General features: G+C 41.5%; 1 protein-coding gene across 2 annotated transcripts in view; it reads right to left on the bottom strand.

Annotated features, from left to right (window-relative positions):
- Positions 1-2,191: 2,191 nt before the first annotated feature.
- LOC119724162 (multidrug resistance-associated protein 5-like) overlaps positions 2,192-26,429 on the bottom strand; it is a 35,309-nt gene continuing 11,071 nt past the window's right edge. For both annotated transcript variants that reach the window (XM_038195092.1, XM_038195093.1), the window contains exons 9-24: positions 25,877-25,984; positions 24,811-25,104; positions 23,603-23,872; positions 23,026-23,229; positions 21,634-22,420; positions 14,273-14,457; positions 13,439-13,585; positions 12,826-12,955; positions 11,691-11,973; positions 9,990-10,266; positions 8,552-8,741; positions 7,721-7,880; positions 6,498-6,576; positions 5,099-5,212; positions 3,924-4,088; positions 2,192-2,669 (exon numbers count right to left, since the gene is read on the bottom strand). In XM_038195092.1, coding sequence (XP_038051020.1) covers positions 2,577-2,669; positions 3,924-4,088; positions 5,099-5,212; positions 6,498-6,576; positions 7,721-7,880; positions 8,552-8,741; positions 9,990-10,266; positions 11,691-11,973; positions 12,826-12,955; positions 13,439-13,585; positions 14,273-14,457; positions 21,634-22,420; positions 23,026-23,229; positions 23,603-23,872; positions 24,811-25,104; positions 25,877-25,984 — 3,486 coding nt within the window. In that variant the 3' untranslated portion in view covers positions 2,192-2,576. The remainder of the gene's footprint in view (positions 2,670-3,923; positions 4,089-5,098; positions 5,213-6,497; positions 6,577-7,720; positions 7,881-8,551; positions 8,742-9,989; positions 10,267-11,690; positions 11,974-12,825; positions 12,956-13,438; positions 13,586-14,272; positions 14,458-21,633; positions 22,421-23,025; positions 23,230-23,602; positions 23,873-24,810; positions 25,105-25,876; positions 25,985-26,429) is intronic.

Raw genomic sequence — 26,429 nt, 5'->3', positions numbered from 1 at the left:
ACAAAATGTAAATTTCTTAGTGTACGATTTTTTTTTCTTCATAACAAAATACAGATTAACGGCATGAAAAATACTGAGCACAACACATAAGGAAAAAAATGTTCAAATCGGAAAGAATGTCGCATTCTGACGCCACTTTTTTCATCACTACATAATTACAAGGACAGTCAGTCATTGCAAAAATGTTTAAAAGACATGAATCTGGGACTGAGAAACATTTCCAATTTTGTTAGAAAATACTTTGAAAATGCACTCGACTCTCCACAGACTTTCTACAAAACCAAAAAAGTGGCGTCTGGATAGTATAGTACATTCTTTCCTCGAAATCTTGAAAATGCCTTAAAGAAAATCGAGAGGATCATTAAACCATCTGTTACAAATGCATTTTTATTTAATACAATATAGTCAGAAAATTTACCAGAAATTGCCTTTTTCCCATTCCAACAGTTTTAAAACAAACACACACCAAAAATTCACTATTTTAAGTTGAACAAATCATATTTAAAATCAAGTGAAAATCATCAACGTTTCGACTTTTAACACTTGGAATACTCCAAGAAAATTCTAACTAAAATACCAAAACCTGCCTCGTATACCTTGTCACCAATAAATAAGTATTTTTTTTTTACACGAGTTGTTTGTAAGATTGAACACTCTGCTCTTTGACTTTAATTTAAACAAAGAAAGACTTGCCACAACTGAAGTACAAGTACTGCCCTAAAATAAGTTACAAAATAACAAACAAAAAGCTAATTAAGCTGGTCACGTTTCCCGACAACAGAGGGCGGGCACTGTTGCTGTGATGTCACTTCAGGAAGACACTGTTCGGATCAGGATTTTGGGGTTCAAATTGTGAACCCAAAAATTAGTTTATTGAAAACATCTGCGCGAAAATTTGCTCATTTCAATAAAATGCTTAGTTGTCTTAAAAAATTACCTAATAATAAAGCCTTGATTTATTTTTAAGACCATGTTTTTCTGTTTACTTGAAACTACCTGTTTCCATGAAATGCTTTCGGTTATTTTCACAAATTTACGTAAAAATAAAGTCTTGATGGCAATAAAATAGTTTGTTGCTATAAATAAAAAGCACACAGAAGGTACAAGTTTCTTCCTGAAAAAATATCATCATTGATTTTAACGTTTGATTATACATCTCTATAGAAATGCATATATAAATTGATATATATAAAATTCATATCCACATTCAACACAAATGTTGTTTCCATCTTGAAAAACAAAACGAAAGACAACTGTTTATTTTTAATTTACTTTTTGTTAAGTATTCATAAAATACATTCATGTGCAAAATTTAAACTGGGTATCATTTGACACATTTTCATTCATTCAAAATTATTTATGTTGTGACGGAATCAGCAAGATGTATATAATAATATTGGGTTTTTCCCGTCACTGATGTCGTTTTATAATAAGACACGATATACTTACTGCAGTAGTGGTTGCTACTTTAGACTCGAACCAGCCAGCCGACCATGGCTGGCTCGGTGATCGAGCAGTTAAGACATTTGCACTAGTCGTGGTTCGAGTCCCACTCAAGCAGTTTGTGATTATTTTTCTCACAATCACTCGGGACAACACTGCGTATACAGTATTTAAACAAGCTCCAATTCGGGTGATTCACAATGCAGAGCGCCACCAATAGTTTGCCACGGGGAGTGTTAATTTTTCCCAGTGCATTGTGGGAGATGGTCGACAAATTCGCAGCGCGGGACATTTGAAATTGTTCGGTTTTTTTTTTCGGTCAGTAGTTTCGTAAGCGTATGATTCGAGTATATGTTTGCCCATTTCTTTTCTTTGTATCAATATGGTGATTATTGGCAAGGCGACGGAACGCTTTGCCCCAATCTATAACAAATTAGCTCAAGTGTCTACCGACACTCATTCAAATGGGCCATATTTTGTCGACCGTAAACTTGAAAAGTTGACTCTCCATGGCAAACTCTTGGTGGCGCACTGCATTGTGAATCGCCCGAATTGAGCCGAGATGCTGGGGGCCAATGAATGCATGTTCATGCATGAGTCACGTGACAGTGCCATGTAATTTCTGGAAGGAGTAGTGTTTCGAGTAAAAAAAAAAAAAATCAGGTTTTTTGACCCCAGTGACCCCATGATGACCTTTGACCCCAGTTTGGTCATGTGACATGTTGGGGCTGGACTGCTGATACTTTTGACAAAGTTTGGTTGAAATCTGTCGAAGTATGTAGGAGCAATAGACAAAGACAATGTTTGTTACTAACTAACGGACTTACGGGGAGACATGTTGATTCGTTCAGCTGCTATCCCGCAGCTAAAAATAAATCAGCTAAGGGCAAAACCAGACACTGAAGTTACATCACCCCGACACAAAATTCAATCTTATAAGTACTTTGGTTGCAGTACCCATTTCTATATCAGTTTCGGACTATCCAGCCGACCCCAGCATGCTCGGTGGTTAACATGTCTGCACTAGTACACACGAGGTGGTGGGTTCAAATCCCACCCGAGCCAGCCTGTAAAAAATAGCTCTTGCACAGGACGGAGTTCAAGACATCATTCAACAAACTTGACCGACAATTCTATTTGGTCTGGTCACCCATGGCCGCCATCATTGCACTGAAATACGACGCCGGGTTGGCAAGCAGCTTGGACGGTGTGTCGAACTCCACCAGCTGCGGAGAAACAGAACGATCGAAATAGTTTTATTCAAGACACATCATACATATTCATGAGCCAAGAGCATTACTTTCATTGGTCAATATTTGGACGGTGAGGTGAATCTAACTCCAACAGCTGAGAGAACAGAATGAGCAAAATAGTTTCATTCACATCTCATACATATTCATGAGCCAAATGCATTACTTTCATTGGTCAATATTTGGATGGTGAGGTGAATCAAACTCCAACAGCTGAGAGAACAGAATGAGCAAAATAGTTTTATTCACATCTCATACATATTCATGAGTCAAAAGCATTACTTTCATTGGTCAATATTTGGACGGTGAGGTGAATCGAAAACTCCAACAGCTGAGAGAACAGAATGAGCAAAATAGTTTTATTCACATGTCATACATATTCATGAGCCAAAAGCGTTACTTTCATTGGTCAATATTTGGGCGGTGAGGTGAATCGAACTCCAACAGCTGAGAGAACAGAATGAGCAAAATAGTTTTATTCACATGTCATACATATTCATGAGCCAAATGCACCTCTTCCATTGGTCAATGTTCTAATGCATCAGGGAAATAATATGTAAATTCTTCACAAAGTTTACGGAGAAGTAGTGTGAAAATATTTTTTTGTCATTTTTTTTTTTAAACTGTGAAAATGTATCTTCTTTTTTCTCAGCGCAAAGCATGCAGCTTTCTGTTGAAAGTGCAACAGTTTGATTCTAATCATTGTGAGAAAATGATAGTTAATTTCTTTGTTTCTGGAAAATTTCAGCATACTAGGCGCGATGATTTCACAAGATGCATGATCCTATTATTTACTTTCAATCAAGTGGGATATTGCATGATATTTTTGACAGTTTCGTTTCTGGATGTTTGAAAATGGTGTCTAGTACCTTTAACAGTCAGGTTGGCGTAGCGGTACTTTCCTCGCCTTCCACCGCTGTGACCCGGGTTCGAATCCCGCCTGGGCCAATATGTGGATTGGGTTTTCAGTCCCTGCCTGATTCCGTGGGTTTTCCCCAGAATATTGTTCTAGGGTTTTCCTCTCACCTCTAAAACTGTCACTTCTTCTCATTGTCTTCTCTCTACAGGTTTCTTCAGGCTTGCGAGCTACAGTGCCTAGGGTGCTTTTGAGGAATCCTTGGTTTCATTACCAGAAATGATTAATTATAATTAATTAATTAATGGATCTTTAAGTACTAACAGGAGGTTCTAGTATCTTTTCTTTTCTTGTTTTTTAATTTGAGTTCTTACCCTTCCGTCACTCAGAACCAGAATCCTGTCGGAGTCTAGGATTGTATTGAGTCGGTGCGCGATGGTGAGTATAGTACAATCGGTGAACGCTTGCCGGATTGTCTGCTGGACCAAACTGTCTGTTTCAGTATCGATGGCCGCTGTGGCTTCATCTAAGATTAAGATCTAGACAGATTGAAAAAAAAACAACTTTAGCATGTCAAACAAGAGAGAATTTCGTTAATCTTGCGTTCTCCTACTCCTAGTCTATGGAATATCCCCTGGACAGCGAAGGTCTGTGATATGCGAGCAGATTCGGTGATTAATTATGCAAAACAAGACAGCGTCTTGACCTCGAGATTCTGACCATTCAGCGGGCGCCTTCTATATCCAGTCCTCGGTAACCCGGTGTTGTATTACAAAAACATGGCATCCACATTGACCAATCAAAGGCTAAGTCCACATTTCTGATCTAACTGACGTCACAGTTTCCAGAGTCGACTCCGTTTGGCTGGCGCGCCTGATCGTATACAATTTGCATGTTGGAGTTTATCAGACTTTAGATCGTGGGTCTAAAAGCATGTATGTCCGAGTCTCAGACTAATTGCTCTTCAACAACAAATTTGAATTGTTTTTTTCTATTCATAAACTTTAACTTGCATGTTGTTTTTTTCAACCAAAACCTTTCCCTTTTCCTTTTTTGGACATCTGCAGCCCTTTTCAAAAAAGATTTTGTTTTGGGTACAAACAGATCCGCTTTGCGAGCAGACTGGCTCCCGGTCCGCACATTACGATACCGATAGTGGGGCAGGAACCAGCCCACTCGTGAGAACAGAATTATTGTCTGGCAGCCAACAATTCGAAATTGTAAAGTAAAAAATTCAATAACTAAACATGGGCCGATTTTTTTTGGTTGATATCTCATTTCAAAGTGAATATCTTTTATATTGTTAAAAAAATAGCAATTTCAAAAGAAATCAACTTTTCGGGATCGATATCTCATTTCAAAGTGAACGACTTTTGTATCGTTAGAAAAAAAGCAATTTCAAAAGAAATCAACTTTTCGGGATGAAATTAGAAAATATCACAGGAGACGCAACGTTAAAATCACAAGTTAACTGCTCATCGACTAACGGTCCAGCGCTAGATACAAGGAAAGAGCGCCCTCAAGTGTTGGGTAAAGATCGAATGGCTACCTTGCTGTTTCGGAGCAGAGCTCTGGCCATGCACAGCAGTTGCCTCTCCCCGACCGAGAAGTTTTCTCCGTTTTCGACGACAGGCGCCTCGAGTTGCTGATCGAGACCGCTGATCTGCAAGACACATAACAAATAGAGATCCTAATTATCATCATCAATTCATCAAGAATCGACCATCGGTGTTCGACTCGTGTGCCGTGGTACATGGGTTCGAGCCCTGACAGGGAACATGGTGCTTGTGTTCTTGGGCAAGACACTTTACTACAATTGATTCTCTCCACCCAGGAGAATGAATGGGTACCTGTGAAGGTAGAGACCAGATTGCACTGGTGCTTGTGTTCTTGGGCAAGACACTTTACTACAATTACCTCTCTCCACCCAGGAGTATAAATGGGTGCCTGTGAGGGTGGAGACCAGATTGCACTCGTGCTTGTGTTCTTGGGCAAGACACTTTACTACAATTGATTCTCTCCACACAGGACTATAAATGGGTGCCTGTGAGGGTGGAGACCAGATTGCACTGGTGCTTGTGTTCTTGGGCAAGACACTTTACTACAATCGCCTCACTCCACCCAGGAGTATAAATGGGTACCTGCGAAGGTAAAGAGACCAGATTGAGCTGATCTCTAGCTGCTGTGGAAAAAATGGTCTCGTGGCCTATTGAACAGGGGTAATAATTGTGAAGCACTCTTGGAATTTTCGTATTATACAAATATGGAATACTTTGAGTGGTGTAGTAAAACTAGCCTCTCGAGGTGATCCATGGACATTCTATTTTTCCCGAAGCGAAGCCGAGGGAAAATAGAATGCTCCATGGATCACCAAGGGCGGCTAGTTTTACTTCACCACGAGATAAAGCATTCAATATTTGTTTTATAACACTTCACCCACAGATTCTGCTTGGTTTTTTAATATTTAAATCTGAACACAGTTAGAATAAACTTCTATTTCAATACAAATTTGGTGGGAAACGTTATTCTCGCTTCGAAAACCACCCATTCACGAAATGCTTAAATCCAACTCTGTGGCGCGCTCTCTTGGGAACAATACGCGCTACATGCACACCAGCATGCATTTGCACACAAATACTGCGCCATGGTATAGTACTTTGGTTTGCTAATGGTAGAGTACTTTGGTTGCTACGGGTATTGTACTTTTGGCCGTGCACTGAACAATAGCAAAAAATAGAAAGTACCATGTGACTCGCTCTCGGCCAATCACGACACAGAATCTGTGGGTGAGGTGTTATAAAACATGCTATAGACACGCCGCATTATTATTAACACAAATTTCCTCAACTACTACACTGCTATAAAATCTTGGTCTAAAGATTAATTTGCAACCAAGATTTTTCTTAAACACTTCAAATTTTCGTGATTCCAAGCAAAAAGTCCCTGACCGTTTCTTTCATGTAAGTTTTTTCCAGGGCCTTCCATACTTCCTCGTCATTAAACTGGCCCGTTGGATCCAAGTTATATCTGGGAAGAAAAAAAAGTAGGGATCTTGGTTGAAACAGCACGTTGCTGATTGACCAGTGTCTTTTTGTATCATGATCCCTGGGCCCAATTTCAAAGCGCTGCTTAACAGCCGACTTTGTGCTTACCGAGCCTCCATCTATTTCATAGGGACCGTTAAGCAGTAAGTGCAGCAAAAGCACGCTTAACCCCAGAAGAAAACTTTGCTTAAATCAGTGACGTAACAATAGAAATCTCCATGCGGGCGCAACCGTTAGCATGAGATAGTGCTTAAGCAGCAGCATGATTGTCTGCTATAGTAAGCACAACTTTTTCTGCTTACTGTGAAGCAGTGTTATGAAATTGGGCCCAGATTGGTTTGAGAATGATAGAGGGTGTAGGGTTACTAGCCAATACCACGTGCTGACAAGCAGGGTATGTAAACGTGGGCACGTCAACTGCCAAAACTGGTAAGAATGTCATATTTTCTTCTTAAGTTCTGTTCAAAATGAACGAAAAACACAGTGTCATCCTAAATAAAAAAGACTGCTAGGGGCGGCAAATGTAATTTTGAAATATGATAAACACCTTCCTGGAAGTTAAAGAGGTTGTGGAATGCTCGAAGACATTTCCGTCATTTTTTGGGTATATGTAGCCTAAGGTGTGATGAAATAAAAACGACTATTGTTTCTGTCATAAAATGAGTACAAAAGGTACTTTTGAGAGCTGTTTTTCAAGTCCTGTCATGCCTGTTTCGACCCGAACGTGCAATTTGTGTAAACGTCGTCGTTGCGGGCAGCAAACAAAACACAGTAAATCGTGACGTAATAAACAGGACTCCTGATGCAGAGTAGCATAAACGAGTCCTGTTTATTACGTCACGATTTACTGTGTTTTGTTTGCTGCCCGCAACGACGACTTTTACACAAATTGCACTTTCAGGTCGAAACAGGACCTGAAAAATAGCTCTCAAAAGTACCCTTTGTACTCATTTCATGACAGAAACAATTGTCGTGTTTATTTCATCACACCTTAGGCTACATATACCCAAAAAATGACGGAAATGTCTTCGAGCATACCACAACCTCTTTAACTCTTTGAAAAACTGAGCTAGCCCTCAAAAAACAGAGGGGTCCTAAAAGTAACTGTTACCATAATTATAAGTTACCTGATCGTTCCTATAAACAAGACGGGATCCTGCGGAATGATGGAGAGTTTGGAGCGAAGGTCGTACAAACCGATCTGGCCGATGTCAGTGCCGTCGATCATAATGCTACCGTACGCTTTCTCAACGAGACGATAGAGGGCGACACCCAGGGATGACTTGCCTGCATTTAAGAAAAAAAATTAACGAGAACCTTATATACAGGGTGGATAAAAAAACAAAACCGAGATATTATTGCTAATTGTAACAGAAGTAGGGCACATGTGCATCAAAGGGAGATATCCTCTGTTAGGGTTGAATCTCCTCTTTAAAATGACACCCTGGTCATGTCATTACATTCACAATTGACTGAGCAGTGACCAAGTTTATGAAAGGGTCTATTTAGAGACTTGCGCCACTTTTCATGGTGAAATCTCTTTTTCCCCCACCTGCCTTGATTAGCAACCATAGCCTTTTACTCTGTGACAATTGACAACACAAAAGCCATAATTGTTTTCTTTGCTAGTGCTTTTCTTCAAAATGGTACAATGACTATACATGAAACTTTCACAAAATGTGTCAAAAATACCAGTCTATAACATATCTCATTTGCACTTGTTTCGATAATTGCTTCATATTTTTTAATATTTTCTTTAATTTGGGTCCAGATCATTCCGACTCAGCCTGTATATATATATTATCAAAGGGCAAAACCTAAGATTGATTATCATTTACATCACCCCGTCGCAAATTCATCTGATTAATAATACACAAACTTCAAAATTATTCAATGTTTGCCACAACAAAGTGCTGATCTGTGTTCCTGTGATCGGGGCACGTTGCCGATCCACTCACCGGACCCGGTCCGTCCAACGATGCCGACTTTCTCTCTGGGCCTGATCTCAAAGCTCAGGCCTCGTAAGACCAGGGGAAGATTCTGCCGGTACCGCATCTTGAGATTCCTGACCGTGATCCTGCCTTCCGAGGGCCAGGAGGACGGAGGCTTGGTGCTTTTTATCGTCCGCGGTGCTTCTTGCTGTAAATTCTGTGACCAAAAAAAAACACCACAGGAAAATCAAAATCAAAACTTAAAAGCAAGTCCCAGACTAGACTAGGTCAGTTAAAGTTTAAAGATGGTCAACTAAACTCCCTGTGAAATTGTTTTTTCCGGCATGCTGTCATTTTGAAGAAACATTCATAAATACCTCAGACAGTTTAGCTATTCCTATTGGTCGAGAGCCCGTCACGTGGCCGGTCTTAAACGGATGATAAAGACATGGCTAGCTGGTCTTAAACACTTTTCCAGTGTCACAATAAAATGTGGACTCCTAAAAATCCAGTCCCTCTTACCGCTTCATTGGTTGAACGTTCACAATCCTCACGTAGGCGTGCGCAACACTACAAGCGAGTCAGAGTTTTATAGTTCTAAATTCAAAACGCAACGCCCCAGGTGCGTTCTGCGTGACATCGCGCAGAACATGCTACGCGCGCGTCACCCTCCATAAAAGGGTTGTTTACATCTTACTCGCCAGCTGAACACTCCATTATTTTGCTAGAGGGATGTTTCAAAAAGCATGAAGTGAACTTGTTGAACAAAATCGGGATTTTTTGAACGAATTATTTGATATTTTTTTATGGATAAGGTATTTATGAATGGGAATAAATACGTGCTCGGTCGGTATTTATCACTCTGTTTAATACCGCTTAGAGTCTGGGTGCTGATAATTACCCTCGCCTCCGGCTCGGGTAATTATCAGCACCCAGACTCTAAGCGGTATTAAACGAGTGATAAAAACCTCTGGAGCACACATTTATTCCCTTAATAAAAGAAGGTCATTTCGACCCCTTATTTTGGAAATTTCTGTTAGTAGTTGGTTTGTAATTTGGTGAATCCGTGAATGGGTGCGCGCAAGCGTCGACATAACGCGCATACACGCGCGGTTGCTTTCATTGGTCGGCTCAGTGCGTGACATTGTGTAGCTGCAATCGGCTGAATGCGAACGGATTCCGGATGCTGATTTCGGGCACAATTCAAAACATGACTCAGCAACTTTTGAATCGAAAGCAAGACCCTAGAATATTGTTTTCTCAGAATATACAGCATTCACTAAGCTAAAACTTCATCAGGTTAGTTGTTAAGCACCGTTCTTTAGATTTTGAGCACTTTTGTTGCTTCATATGAAAAAAAACAAAAAAAAAACATGATGTACTCTGCCTTAAATAATTATTAATCCCCATTTGGCCTCAGATATTCACAAATGATGTGATTAAGCCCGAAAAGGGGTTTCCTTACCTCAATGTAATAGTTAATCCTTTCAACCGAGGTAAATCTAGCGTTGAGTTCGGCCGCCAGGCGCACCGTGTACTGCGATATGCCGATCAGCTGATTTGCGTAGCTGATGGCGAGGCCCGCGGTGGCTGCTGGGATTGACCCATGGGTCAGGACCACCAGCAAAGCTGTGGCGCCCGTCAAGAGAATCGTGATGAAGTCGAAGCGGATCGCCAGCCAACGATTGGTTAAATAGAAGAGGATCAGTACGTTGGTGCTGTCGTCCAACTGGACATGGAATCTAAAATGACAAAGAATTCCAAAAAAAATCTTCTATTTTTGGCACCTGTAACCGTCTGAAAAACTTCAATCTCTTAAACCACTTTGTGCCGGGATTATTTTTGCCGAAAAATTTGATTTTCGCAAAAGGCAAACTTTTCCAGCCAACTGACACACAGCCAAATGCCACAAATACTGATTCGCAAGAGTCATTTCAACAGTAGTTCCCCTGCGTATTCCCCCCTCCATCCCCACCCTCAGATCTCGGCCATCGAGTGACGAAAAATTATGAAACTCGGTGCATGCAGAGAACAACTTAATATGAACATGCCCAAGAAATTTCATGACAAGAGGTTAAAGGGTTTTGGAATTATCGCTAATTATTCATATGCAGCAATGGTAATTCTGCTTTGTGTAAAGCAACATATGTGGGGAAATTTAGTTTTGCTGCGCGGCAACCCATGGTCGGAACTTTATTTTCTTGGTATCCACAGATTCGCAAGACTCGAGGCTAAAAAGCCATGAAAGCTCGGGTCGGGAAAAACTTTTTTTTGCAAGGGTATCGCGGAAACAGTTGAGATGTCATTGCTAAGTAAAATTAGCGCCCTCTATAGAGATATAAACAGCGGAAGAAAGAGTTCCACACCTGGACATCACTTGACACCCCGTGTACAAACCCTAAGAGAATGGTCTGAAAAATTCTAAGTGTTTTCTCAGTAAAAGCTTCAATATTTACATCTCACATTGATTATTGTAACAGCCTGTTGTCCGGTTTGCCCAAGTCAAACATCGCTCCATTACAACGCATTCAAAACTCCGCTGCCAGAATGGTTACTCGGACTAAGAAACATGACCACATTACACCAGTCCTTCGGTCTCTTCATTGGCTTCCGGTTCACGAACGCATCATCTTCAAAACACTTCTCCTTGTTTTCAAAATTATCCACAACCTTGCCCCATCATACCTCCAGAAGCTCGTATCTACCCGGTCCACAGCCATTTCATCTACATCCCGCCACCTCCGATCGCATTCTACAGCCCATCTTCAGTTACTGCCTGGACCTAAAACCAAAACCCGCTATGGCGACCGTGCCTTCTCTGTGCTAGCCCCGAAACTCTGGAACTCTCTTCCCATCCACATCCATGAAACTGATTCATTGGACTCGTTTAAGACAGTACTTAAGAGCTTTCTTTTTTCACAAGCCTTTGATCAGTAAATTGATAATTGTACAAGAAACAACTGTGCGCTTTGAAACATGGTGGAAAGCGCATTATAAATGTTGTAAGTTATAGTTTATAGTTATAGTTATAATAGTTTCCCAGCTACATTTCAATTTTTAGGACAAGTTATCGCTTTCTGATGGCTGATAGGTCACTGCAGGGAAAAATATTGATATCCATGAATGAAATTCTTTCCACAGTGGATTGGATGACACCTGTCCCTACCTCTGTATAAACTCGCGCTGTTTCCCGTATGCGTGGATGGTGGGCAGGCTCTGGACCGTGGTCGTGATGTGCGAGAACCACGGCGAGCGCGCCAGGTTGTCAAACTTCTTGAGCTCCCGGACGCCGTGCCGGAAGAAGAAATTCAGGAGGAAGAAGATGAGGAAGATGATGACCAGCCCGATGAGGAGATGGGGAAAGACGAAGGTGACCGTCAGCAGACTGAAGAGGATCAACAAACTGTTGTTGACGAAAGGATTGATGGTGAACGGAAGGGTGACGTCCACTGCAAGAGAAAAAAAATAAAAACTTTCATTTGTTTGTGTCATTTATACTGGAGTATAAACTGGGGTTTAATTTGTGGGGGGGGGGGGCACAAGCACATAGGCAAGCTTCTTTTCCATAAATATTAAAAACATCAATGTTGTGTTTATTATAGCACTTATAGCAAAGGTCTCCAAGTGTTTCACAATTATTACCCCTGTTTATCAGGCCACGAGACCAGTTTTCTGCAGCAGCTCGAGAACAATGCAATCTGGTCTTTATCTCCGGTGTACCCAATTATACTCCTGGGTGGAGAGAGGCAATTGTAGGCAAGTGTGAAGGGCAAATACCTAATATTGATTTACATCACCCCGACACAAATTCATCTTGTGAAAAGTGCAGTAAAGTGTCTTGCCCAAGAACACAAGCACCATGTGCCCCACCATGGCACTTGAGTCGAACACCGTAACCATTTGATCACAGAGCTCCAACAAAAACATCTCTACCGTTGAAGAGGCTCGGAATGGAAATTCTCTGGTGGTCATGTTTTCTCCAGAAAAAAATGCTCGACATTTCGCTCTCATATGTACACAATGGTCGCACATTTTTGAAGCCTTTAACAAAATTGTACCAATCCTCATGTAACACGCTCTTCTATTGGCTAACAAGCTCCACATAAATGACCTCGTAGATCAAGCATCATGAATATTCAGTGTGTATGGACATGCCACACACAAAGTCTATGCAGACAATCTGATTGGTCGAAGACAAGCGCCAAAACAGAGAATGCATCTTTAGTGTAATAGGGAAACAAGAATTCGATACAGGCTCTACACATAATTTTATGACCAAGAAAATAAGACAAGCTACTTACGTTCATCTAAGTCTTTGGAGAAACGATTCAGAATTCTACCCAGAGGGGTGGTATCGAAGAAACTCATGGGGCTCAGGACAACTTTCTTGAAGACTTTCTTGTGGAGGTTGGAAGAAGCTCTGAGGGTCATCTGAAAAAAATTGACAAGAAATATTTGCTGACGGTACCATAAACCGTTCAATCCGTTGAAACAAAAACAAATTCTGTGCACGAGTATTCAATGGCAGTGAAACATTAAGGGTTTTCCCAACAGAGGGCTCGTACTGACCCTTGTGACCAAGGTACTGGAAAGTTAGCGTCGCCATAGTGGTAAGCAAAGATTGCACAGCCCCATAAAAAAAAATTGACCACCCCTTCAAATTTTGGCAAAAAATCCGATATAAGGGCGAGAGAGCAGATAGTGGTGGGAGCATACTGCTCAACATCATGGGAACATGGTTGAGTGACCACACTCTGTAGGGGTAAGCTAACATTGGTCTTGTCCCGAGACTTACCTTGGCTAAACAAAGCAACCAGGTAGTGGTGGGAGCGTACAGCTCAACATCATGGGAACGAGGTCGAGTGACCACACTCTGTAGGGGAAAGGTAACGTTGGTCTTGTTCCTAGACTTACCTTGGCGTAAACGAAGCAGCGGAATGCTATCACCGCAAGGGACCCGACTGCCGATAAGCCATAGACGAGTTGATAGACGTGCAGTCGTGGGTTGTCTGTGATGCTTTCACTGATCGTCGTCACATTGTCCACGGTGATCGTTGTATTCTGCGAACCAACGTCAACATTTTCATTAATTCACGATGCATTCTTAACCCTAGCCCTTTTTCATGCTTGTCTATGGGCTCCGTGCGCCAACAAAAGAGGGCGCCCTTTTACCTAGCAACGACGTCCCATGGGCGGGACATTTAGCCGGTTGACACGTACCGTTCCTTGTGCATGACGCACGTACACAAGGGAATTTGTACTATGTATATGCAGTGGTACATGGTACGGCCGCGCGTAGTGGCAAAATTGGAGTCAGGCAAGGCCAAGTTCGGGCAAGGACCATTAGTCGACTAGTGGTTGATTTGTGACGTACCTTACGCCTGCGCACTATAGCAAAGTGCGAACGTCTCTAGTCGAACGCTGGTCAAAATGTCATCGCAAAACGTCTGGATCCTGGCTCCCTGCTGTACGTTATGAACGCGCACGGCTATGGTTACCAGCGAAGCAACCAACCCCAGTAGGTTGGTTCCAAATAGTCGACTAGCGTAGTTAACCATCGTCGACTAGACAGAGTTCGGGCAAGCGTTAGTCGACCAATGGTTAACTATAGTCCTTGCGCGAACTTGCCCCAAGATGTCGTCGGTCGGTCACCCCCAACTGTGCTTTCTTTGCCGGTGAGGGGGTACCTGTGAACGGAGCGGATTTCTGCTGCTTTTTTTGTTTAAAGTTTTGGTTTTTTTTACTCACCCCACTACCGGCGTTCAGCCAATAACTCAGCCACCAGTTGGCGAAGACGGCAAAGCCGACCGACACAGCGTAGCACACGAACACCGCGACTGTCACCAGCAACCCGCCTGCTGATTGGACGTAACTGTTGATGGTTCCCATGGTGATTCCCCGGTCACCTGACTCCTCCTCCTCCATTAACTTGCCTGCCAAGAAAATCAAATCAAATCAGATCAAATCATATACGGAAACAAATTTATTGAATCAATCACTAGGAAGCTATGGGAGCATTTAAAGAAAAGAGACAGATTTCAGTTTTAAAAAAAGAAAGATTTCACTTAACCCTAAAAGGGCCATGGGGGGGGGGGAATCCGCAAATTTATTATTTTTGCAACCAAAGCTGTTATGACTTTTTAGCCTCAAGTCTTGCGCAGTCTTGCGCATCTTTTGCTGCACAGCAAAAAAAATTCCGACGCAATGCTCTGTGAAAACTGAATTTCCCCACCCATACGTCGTGTACACAGAGCACATTTACCATTCATACATATGAATAATTAATTAGCCGATAATTCAAAACCATGCAATTTCTTGGGTATGTTCATATTAAGTTGTTCTATGCATGCACTGAGTTTCATAATTTTTCATCACTGGATGGCCGAGATCTGGCTTTTGCTGTAATTTCAAGAAATGGATGGATTTGGGGGTTACCGGTAGTATTATATACCAAATATTGTTACACTGACCTGTTTAAAGTTTTGTGTTCATAGATGCTAGAATAATCATGAAAAAAATGTTATCCTTGTAGTCTGGTTCCCCGACCCTACTTCAAATGAAACAGACCAATTTATAGACGGGGAATTGTCAGCTGAGGGAACCAGACAGCTAGCTAACGTTCTTTAGCATTGCTTTAATGTTTCTTTTGGTAAATAAACATTAAAATTATGTTTTGAACCTTTTAAGTCAGAGGCTTCGTTGCAGATGTCCAAAAAAGGAAAATGAGGTTTTGTGGTTGGAATAAAACTTACAAGTTAAAAATTCATTAGTAGAAAAAAAATGAATTTGTTGGAAAGAACAGGGAATGCAACGTTCGGAAATCTGAATGTAGAGTTGCCACTCTTGTCCTACACTTATTGGAGTGTCTTGCACATGGCCGATATGAAAATGTAAATATGGGAAATATGAAATTATACTGAGTGACCTTTGTCCAATGAATTTATATTTTTAGATTGAAGTCAGAAGTGGCCGGTCTTTGAACTTTGATGGCCACCAAAAAAAAAAAAAAAAGAGCAAATAAATTGGGAAATATCAATGGAAAAGTTCAGAAAGATAACACACGTACAATGTACAAAGGTTGTCAGATAAGACCTGTTAAAGTTGAACATAGAAGTTCAACGAAAATAGTCAGCATAAAAGAAAGACACACAAATAGATATTTTTAAACTAAAGAACAAATTGATGTTGAAAAATACCAGCTAGCTGCACAGATTTGTTGTTCATTCTATCTGGTGTAGTCGATCTACAAAGTTTGGGCATTGGTTTTTATTATAATTAAATTTCTACAAATTTAAAGTACCGGCAGCAATCATGGAGGTTTTAAAACAACTACTTGGATTTCTTTTTCTCCCGTTTTGGTACTGCATCGAGTCTTTCTTCAAAAATTGCCGTGATTTCTTCGTGCCGACGTCCTTGCGAAACTTGAAAGACATTTCAGGGGAGGTGGTTCTTGTGACAGGGGGTGGTGCCGGGCTGGGCCGCAGCTTGGCCGTCCAACTGGCTGAGCTCAAGGCTACCGTCGTGACGTGGGACGTCAATCAGCAAGGAAACGAGGACACAGTGCGTATGATACGCGACAACGGCGGCGATGCGCGTGCGTACACGGTCGACATCAGCAAACTGGAGGACGTGTACGCCGCAGCGGAAAAGGTCAAAGGTGAGGTCGGGGAGGTGACGATGTTGGTGAATAACGCGGCGATCGGTCAGTCGCGACCGGTGTGGGAACTTCCTGATCAACTCATCCAGAAGATGATGGCCACCAATGCTACAGCTCACTTTTGGGTAAGATTGTCATTTTTGTCGATAAACAATCTCTTCAAGGGTCCATGCGATGAATTTTTCTTAGGAACATATTTTGTGCAACTTTCTGCCCCTCTTAAATGTATGAAAACCATTTGACATTCTTTTTTTTCATTTAATTTTATTAAAAAGTGCACTTCTTTAAACATTTCAAATTGTCCATGCTTTTCCGGACAACTGAGGGCGCTGTTGGTGTGATGTCATTTAGGAAGACACTGTTCAGTTAAGGAGTTTTCTGTTCAAATTGTGAACCTAAAAATTTGTTCATTGAAAACATTTTTGAGAAAAGTTTGCTCATTGGGTTTACTGCCATGTACTGACACAATTCTAAGAAATTAACAACAGCAAAATATCCAAAATTCTGGCAACTTTTGGAGCTGAAATAGCTGTAACACTGGGATTTTTCCCGAAATGACATCACACTTTTGCTCATGAATATGGAAATTTGCATTAGCATAAAAACCAAAAAACACCAAAATACCCTTGAAAATGGCAATACTTCAAATGAAACAGACCAATTTATAGACGGGGAATTGTCAGCTGAGGGAACCAGACAGCTAGCTAACGTTCTTTAGCATTGCTTTAATGTTTCTTTTGGTAAATAAACATTAAAATTATGTTTTGAACCTTTTAAGTCAGAGGCTTCGTTGCAGATGTCCAAAAAAGGAAAATGAGGTTTTGTGGTTGGAATAAAACTTACAAGTTAAAAATTCATTAGTAGAAAAAAAATGAATTTGTTGGAAAGAACAGGGAATGCAACGTTCGGAAATCTGAATGTAGAGTTGCCACTCTTGTCCTACACTTATTGGAGTGTCTTGCACATGGCCGATATGAAAATGTAAATATGGGAAATATGAAATTATACTGAGTGACCTTTGTCCAATGAATTTATATTTTTAGATTGAAGTCAGAAGTGGCCGGTCTTTGAACTTTGATGGCCACCAAAAAAAAAAAAAAAAGAGCAAATAAATTGGGAAATATCAATGGAAAAGTTCAGAAAGATAACACACGTACAATGTACAAAGGTTGTCAGATAAGACCTGTTAAAGTTGAACATAGAAGTTCAACGAAAATAGTCAGCATAAAAGAAAGACACACAAATAGATATTTTTAAACTAAAGAACAAATTGATGTTGAAAAATACCAGCTAGCTGCACAGATTTGTTGTTCATTCTATCTGGTGTAGTCGATCTACAAAGTTTGGGCATTGGTTTTTATTATAATTAAATTTCTACAAATTTAAAGTACCGGCAGCAATCATGGAGGTTTTAAAACAACTACTTGGATTTCTTTTTCTCCCGTTTTGGTACTGCATCGAGTCTTTCTTCAAAAATTGCCGTGATTTCTTCGTGCCGACGTCCTTGCGAAACTTGAAAGACATTTCAGGGGAGGTGGTTCTTGTGACAGGGGGTGGTGCCGGGCTGGGCCGCAGCTTGGCCGTCCAACTGGCTGAGCTCAAGGCTACCGTCGTGACGTGGGACGTCAATCAGCAAGGAAACGAGGACACAGTGCGTATGATACGCGACAACGGCGGCGATGCGCGTGCGTACACCGTCGACATCAGCAAACTGGAGGACGTGTACGCCGCAGCGGAAAAGGTCAAAGGTGAGGTCGGGGAGGTGACGATGTTGGTGAATAACGCGGCGATCGGTCAGTCGCGACCGGTGTGGGAACTTCCTGATCAACTCATCCAGAAGATGATGGCCACCAATGCTACAGCTCACTTTTGGGTAAGATTGTCATTTTTGTCGATAAACAATCTCTTCAAGGGTCCATGCGATGAATTTTTCTTAGGAACATATTTTGTGCAACTTTCTGCCCCTCTTAAATGTATGAAAACCATTTGACATTCTTTTTTTTCATTTAATTTTATTAAAAAGTGCACTTCTTTAAACATTTCAAATTGTCCATGCTTTTCCGGACAACTGAGGGCGCTGTTGGTGTGATGTCATTTAGGAAGACACTGTTCAGTTAAGGAGTTTTCTGTTCAAATTGTGAACCTAAAAATTTGTTCATTGAAAACATTTTTGAGAAAAGTTTGCTCATTGGGTTTACTGCCATGTACTGACACAATTCTAAGAAATTAACAACAGCAAAATATCCAAAATTCTGGCAACTTTTGGAGCTGAAATAGCTGTAACACTGGGATTTTTCCCGAAATGACATCACACTTTTGCTCATGAATATGGAAATTTGCATTAGCATAAAAACCAAAAAACACCAAAATACCCTTGAAAATGGCAAAACGAAAATTGAAAATAAGGTAAAATGGGACACAAAGGTGCATTTTCAAGGATTGCATTAAAAATATTACATTATATGGCCCTTTAATGGATCGGTTCAGAGTTTCAAATGTTTGACATCGAAAAACTAATCAGCCTCTAAAATGACATAACCTGAAACATTTTTAAGAAGAATATCGGAACTAAATCGATTTGCTCATTTTAACAGCTTCTGAAAGCTTTCCTGCCGTCAATGAAGGCCAAGAATCATGGTCATATTGTCACCGTGCTGAGTGGCTCAGTCAACATGGTACCCATCAGCCTGGGTGCCTATATCGCCAGTAAGAGTGCAGCGCTGGGTCTGCACCAGGCGCTCCAGGCCGACCTAGCCTTTGAAAAAAAGACAGGAGTCCAAACAACTGTGGCATTTCTGGACTTCATGGCCACGGACATGACAGTTGGACGCCTAAACTGTGGGTGAGAATTTAAGTGAAAAACCTCCTTTTCTACAACTGAACTAGGAGTTAAAATTTGGTTGTTTTTGTGTGTGCCTGTACTTCAACAAAATCTGACAAAGAGCTCAGTATTAGTGGCACATTGATCAACAATAACAAACATTAGTGTTGGGAGAAATCAGAGATTTCAATATCCGGTTACCCTAATTTTATTTCAAACCAAATAACGGATATCTGATTTCACTGGAAGTCCCATGCAGCTCACAGTCATGCCAACAAAACGTGACAAGTGAGGTGCCGCATGAAATGCCCTCCCAATGATTGGTCATATATGTCATAGTTTGCATGATTCAATGACCACTGGGCCTTAACAAAAACACTCTATAGAGCTGAAATGTTGAGAAAAAAAAATTCAGTGGAAACTCTCTAACATTGTACCAAGAAGACCACTAGCAAGTGAATGAAGTATTGCAGTTACATCACAGACCATGGAGCAAATTGGGGGATGTTCCAGTTGTTTTAGCCTGTGTCCTAAAAAAATGCAAGGCTTAAATATTTTTTTTTTCTTTGGTTTCGAACATCCGGTTTCCAAAATCAAAATCCGGATTTAAATCCCAACACTAATAAAAATGAAAACTTATACTATTATATTAACATTGTGGGCATTTTGCATCAATCTTTTTGCGGCTGCTCACATTTTGCCAATATTTAAATCAAAAACGTGCTATTGGGATCTTCAGTTGTTGAATTTTTAGTATATTCGGCATAGCCCTTGTATATATCTGTCAACAAGGATTCTGCATACTTGTAGCCCTCATGAATCTGTCAACAAGGTCCGTAACACTAACAGCAACTTTACTTCTATATTTCACAGGACTGCGAGTGTTCTACCACCTCAAGAAGTGGCACGGCAAATCGTTGAAGCCATCCGCATGAACGTTTCTGTATATACACCCGCCAGGCTATCCTTCATATTCTACTTGTTCAAGAAGTGAGTGGGCATGCTTATTTCAATCTGGCACCAGAAGTTTCTGTTTGAAGGTACAAATGTACCTTAGAAATGAAAAAATAAAAACATTGATGCCTGAATTCAAAGTTGGTCTTCCACAAAATCTCTATCTAGCCACTATGTTGAATGCAAAAGTCTGAACAGAAAAATTACAACTGGGTTTAGTTTCCTGTTGCAACGCATTACGGGATGGGTTAACTATGGGGGCGTTCGAGTAGCTCATCCGGGTCGACACGGGTCAGCCCCGTGCCGTTCGATTAGCTCTGACGTCATTCTCAGGTCTCACCCGGGTCAGCCATCACAGACCCTGCTTGTGCAGCAGAGTCACTGGTGGAAATACGTCACACGCATGCGTTGTTCATTCCCAGAAAGTGACAAATATGGCGGGCGGACAGCGGAAATCTCAAGTGGGCTTAAGCGTTTACATGTACTTTATTTGAAGTCTAAAGGTAATCATGTATTGAGTTTATTGCAACTTTTGAGGCAATAATTTCAGCCCAACTTTTTTTGAGAAATCTCAAACTAAGACCCAATCGGAAACGGTGTTTTGTCAGTTGCTACGGCCAGGACTATAGACATGATGTGAGGATCGTGATGGCCCGCAGTTGAGCGTTCGATTAGCCCGGCTGTCATGGCTGACCTGTCTGCCTTTACCCGTGTCGACCAGGTGAGCTAAATGAACGCACCCTATGTAAGGGCACTATGAAGTTTGAGACTGAACAACCGATGTTTTTTGTCTTATTCTCTTTTCCAGTTTCATTCCCACCAAGTTCTTCTTCCTGCTGTTTGAACTTGGTGGGGTTACATCGCTCTTCCTAGGCAGAACGGCTGATGGCAAGGCTAAGGAAAACTAGACCGCTGTTCTATGAATTGAAACTGACAGTCAGAGACATTCGAATGAATACACATTTCCTATGAGGTATTGTCACTCATGCTTTTGACTGAGTAGCACTGCGGAAGACAAGGCTACGGAAACCAGACCGCTGTTCTGTGCTTTAAAGTTGATACTCACAGTGTGAGAAAAATGCTTACTTTATCTTACTTCTACTGAAATCATAACTTGAATTAACTTCTTTCAATTGAAAGTGTTAATTACAAAAAAGTATGTTTGTTAATTTGCACAAGTAAATGAAGGATTTAATTTTGAAAGATGTACATCTACATGTTTAGTCAGTGCCTTCCAAAGTTTTCAGTTTTTGTTTTTTTGTTGGTCATTTATGCGTTGATGGCTCTATATATATATATACAAAACAAAATATGAACAATTTTATTGAATATTGTAATGCCCGTGTAACTGTAGCAAGGACCTCCTGAAATTACGTATGAATATTATTTTAAAATAAAAACAGTACTTTGAAACCAATTTGAAGATATTTTCTAGAGAAAAAAAAATGTTCTCGCGAAAAAAAAAAATTAACACCCTGCAAAATTTGGAAAGCAAATTAATTATTAACACCCTGCAAAATTTGGAATAATATTTGCAGTCCCAATTTTGCAGGGTGTTAATTTTTTTTTTCTCTGTTAACTTCTTTTTCAAAATGACTACTGGTGAAGATAATTAAGACTGTGGCAAATTGTGGATATGGAAAATCCTTGTCAACTTATAAATGTATCTCAACTTACCACTGTAGAATATCGTCTCCTCAGACTCAACGCCCCCGCCCAAGCTCCCCGAGTCCGCCGAGAGGACTCGAAGGAAGTCCAGTCGAAGGGCCAGTTTGTTCTTGACGGGCGTCGTTTCGGCACTGACAAACTTGTCGTCCTCGCTGAACTCCGTCTCCTCGTCGTCGTAATCGCTGTCAGCGTTAGCCGTCTCCTCCTTAGCAACCGCGTCCTCGTGGTCGCTAGGGAAGCTTGCGGTTGCCTCGTTGAGATGTTTAGTATCGTCTTCGATGTCTTCGAGATCATCGGTTTTGTCAACGTTCACTTCCAAGGGGTGATTGTCTAGTTCAGTTTCCGCAAAGCTCTGGTTGGCGTCGTCAGACTCTGAGATGACAATTCTCGGGATGGAGGTATCATCGCCGGTTTTCTCTACGTCATCGTGGTTGCTATTTGGCGACGAGCTTCGGTCAGCTTGAGGAGTGCTTTCGACAATGTCGGCATCAATGGAAATATCTCTATTTCCTTGATTGTCGATGTCTTGTAATGGCTTGCCGGAGTCTGTAAGTTCCTCCGTATCAGCTCTGGTCGCGTCTGGGTTTTCCTCTGAGCCGGTATCGCCGACGTTGACCATGCTACTTGAGACATCGCTCCCGCTTCCTTCTTCGATATCCTCGTCCGTGTCCTCGTTGTGAAACGTCTTGATGAGGTTGCAGTACTCATTGCCGTTGTCCATCAGCTCGCGGTGAGTACCGTCTTCCACGATACGCCCGTCTTTCATCAGAATGATGCGATCGCAACGCTTCAGATACTGGGCGGGGCGGAACCAGAAAATAAGCAGATTATAAGAATCGGCTACAGAAATTTGAGGTTCTGAAGGGAAATACTAGGCTTTTTGGAGACCGTTTTGCCTTCGGCGGGAAATGTTGATAGTTCCGCGTGGACAACTCATACCGCTCGGGAGGGGGGGGGGGGTGTTACTTTATGCAAATATCATATCATGACCCAATCAAAATTCCTGAATTCTATAGATCAGCAAATTGCAACTGTGTGAGAAACGGAGAGATCAAACTCACCGAGTGTAATTTGGAAATTATCATTCAAAAACTTGCGGAAATTTCTTTTCTTCAAAAATGGTTGATTGAGTTGCAAAGTCTGTATGGAATGATTTTTAAAAAATCAATAATTGACAAATTTTAGTAGTAGAAATAGAAAACTGCCACATTTTTTCCAATTTTTGGTTTGACTTTTCAGAAACAAGAAATGTGTGTTGAATTATAGCCACGCAATTTAGGTAATAATAACTTTTATCAGATATTTTATATCCAATTTTTTTATTATTATTTTTAAATAATTGGGAATAGTTTCTTTTTTTTACCAAATAATTTATTCCCAGTACAAGATCCAATTTCCTACCTGAAGTTGATGGGTCACAAATAAGATCGTCTTGCCGTTGAGGGCGCCCTCGATGCACTGCGAGAAGATATGCTTGCCGACATGCGCGTCCACGGCCGACAGTGGATCGTCCAAGAGATAGATGTCTTTGTCGGAGTATACCGCCCTCGCTAGGCTGACCCGTTGCTTCTGGCCACCGCTAATATTAATGCCCTGCTCTCCGATCTGGGAAAAAAGTTTGAGTTTGGGAAAAAAACAATTGTGGATAAGACCATGTGCCTGGGCCAACATGTGGATTGGGTTTTCAGTCCCTGCCTGATTCTGTGGGTTTCCCCAGAATATTCTTCTGAGGTTTTCCTCCCACCTCTAAAACTGTAATTTCTTCTCACTGTCTTCTCTCTACAGGTTTCTTCAGGCTTGCGAGCTACAGTGCCTAGGGCGCTTTTGAGGAATCCTTGTTTCATTATCAGAAATAATAATTAATAATAATAGTAATAATTTAAGTATTGAATAGTCCAACTCCTGGGCTGTCATTGCATAATTTTGAAATCCGCATGACTGTGATTGGTCAATCCATTCAAACCCGACCGGCTCTCACCTCGGTTTCGTCTCCGTCCGCCAACACATCCAGGTCGTCCCGCAAGGCACAGACACGGACGGCTCGGTCGTACAGCCCCTTCTGAAACTCCGCCCCCATGAGGACGTTCTCCCTCAGCGTCACGTTCATGATGCAGGCCTGCTGGGAGACGTAGGCGAAGGAGCCGTCTACGGCCACGCGGCCGTCCATAAGGATCATGCGACTCAGGACGGACTGCAAGAGGGAGCTCTTACCACTACCTATACTACCGCAGATACCCAAAAGTTGGCCCTGCCGAAACAAAACAAGGAACAACGTCGTTTATGACGGGCAGGCCAAGATGATATGCAGCAATTTCGACCAATATTTGTCAAGGATTCCATTCGGTTACCAGTTCCCCTCTACCAACATAACGAAACGTTAAAGCTAAGTGTGCTGCACGCGCCAACCCAGTAGGCTGTGTACATGTACAAGCGTGCGATATAATGACCGTACAGTGCATACATTGAAGATATGTGACCTGTTCTGTCAAAAGCAGATGCTTCTGGGCAGAGAATGAAATTGAGATAGGGCCAAAAACGCTGTGGGGTGATTTTTATCGATTTTCAAATTTTTGCATATTTGTAATCCTGAACATGTCTAAAATATATTATAAAAGTTTGAACCCCTAACTTGAACTCTACATATACTATTTTTGATGGTTTTGATAAGGAATATCAGTTAAAGAAATAACTGTTTTGTGACGTTCGTGGCCATTTTCTCCGTTTTCTACTTTTCGACACAATGAACTTCAAAATAGCATAACTCTGCCCAGGAATGACCGGTTTCAAAAATTAAACCACCTATTAAAAGGAAAAAAAAACAACATATGTTAACAATATGTAAAAATATCATGTTCGACCTTATGCCCAGAAAAGTCTGATTTTGACAGAACAGGTCACATATGATGTATGCAGTGAGTACATTCCACCAAATGCCCCATGTCTCGACCTCCATTAAACCATCCCTACAAAATACGGTAAGTTTGAACTGTACCATTTAGATATGTATGCTTTGTAAAAAAATGCCAAATTATGGCATTTCAAACTAAAAAAACCAAAAAGGCGACCTGAAATTTCCAGATATTTGAGTTGGTCGGGTGAGGACGAAAAAACAATTTCATTTTTTGGTCTTATCATGGGCAAACTTGTGAGTGTTTGTTTCGCAAGTCCTCAGACAGCACTAACTACCTTTTGCACATCCAAGTTGATATCAAACAAGGTCTCCATGATAGCAGCCTCTCGGTCTACCAGCGGCTCGGTCTCGCGTCGTTTGCTCGCCCGATCGCCGCCCCCTGTATTAACAGTCTCTTGGCCCCCTTGGCTACCCCCCGGGGGGTCTTCCGTGCCCTCCTTGGGTGCATCAGGGGTGCCGGTGGGTTCCTCTTTATCCCAGGCGAAAGTGGTACCCTTCAGGCTGAGTGCCAACTTAGGGTCTTCCGGTTTGTCTTGGAATTCTTCCAACTCGTCCATTAAGAGGAGCGACTGCAGTGAAGAAAAACAAATTGACAAATTGCTGTGGCTGCGCGGTCTGGGGCATTGAATTCGTGGTCTGCGGGTAATTCTGCAGGTTGTGGGTTCGAGTCCAGCCTGGGGTGATTGTGCGTGTACCCTTGAGCAAGGCACTTTGTCACTCATTGCTTCTCTCCACCCAGGAGTGAATGGGTACCTGTGAAGGCAGAGATGGTTATTGTGATTGATTCTAGCTGCCTTGGGCCGAAACGGCAGCATGGAGCTGCATACTCCCCAGGGAGCTGAGATTGTCTTTGGAATGTTTCATTGGTCCAATGATAAGGGGTAATAATAATGCACGCGCTTCGATGTTAGTTAAAAGTGCTGTATAAGAACCTGTCATTATTATTACTTGAGAATTGTTTTGGTCATGCATTTGGTAAACTTATTTCTGACTTTCACAAGCACAACTCTAACCATAGATCGCTTGAGCAAAGATAGTTGGTAAAGTCAAGTTTGTCACGAGCCAATATGGCTCGTCAGACCGGCGTTTATCTCCGGTTTCCTTGGCATGAAACAACGGAGAATATTTCTATTCCCCCTGGATGGGATGCTAGTCCATCACAGGTTACTCCTCAGCTGCAACGCAGAGGTCTGCGGTTCACATCCGAATTCAAAAATATTTTACTAGCTTGCCTGATTCCTCATCAGCTATCGTTGCAGAAAAGGATTTTTTTTTCTTCAGTTTATGGTTTCAGTCTGGTAAGACAGTTTTTGCTTCTTTTTTTTTTACTAAATATCTCACCTTTATTCTGGGAAACGCCACAAATGTTTCCGTCAAAGCTTTGATCGACAAAGGAGTCGCAATGATCATGAAGCGGATGGCGTTCAATACTGCAATGTAGGAGAACGCCTGTAGGAAATCAAGAATTTTTATAGACATTTAACATTTTCAAATTAGGTTTTGCCCTTCGCCGACATTTACACAGTGCATACTCAGTGTGTAACCTCCAGAGTGAAAGTTGGAAAATATCACTCGGGTTGGACTTGAACCCACGACCTCCTGCTTTCTCGTACAGATGTCTAACCACTCGACCACCGAGCTAAAATGTATGTGATCGGTTGGCTGGTTCGAATCTGATGTACATAGCAGCGGGTACCGCATTAACTATTCATAGTTTGTTTGGAACATTTCTGTATCCTCCGAAATCCTCCGTTTAGGCATTTGCCCCCCCCCCCCAAGTCCCCCCCCCCCCCCAGTTTTCTTCCAAGACTTTATCAACAAATAGATTAATTATGTTTATTTTCTTCGCTGTTAAGATTCATAAAATGTGGACAGATTTTGGCCCAACGAAAGC

This window comes from Patiria miniata, unplaced genomic scaffold, assembly GCF_015706575.1.
Source record: "Patiria miniata isolate m_02_andy unplaced genomic scaffold, ASM1570657v1 HiC_scaffold_18, whole genome shotgun sequence".
NCBI classification, from domain to species: domain Eukaryota; kingdom Metazoa; phylum Echinodermata; class Asteroidea; order Valvatida; family Asterinidae; genus Patiria; species Patiria miniata.
The sequence above is the reverse complement of the archived record's forward strand: the minus strand, read 5'-3'. Positions and strand labels throughout refer to the sequence as shown.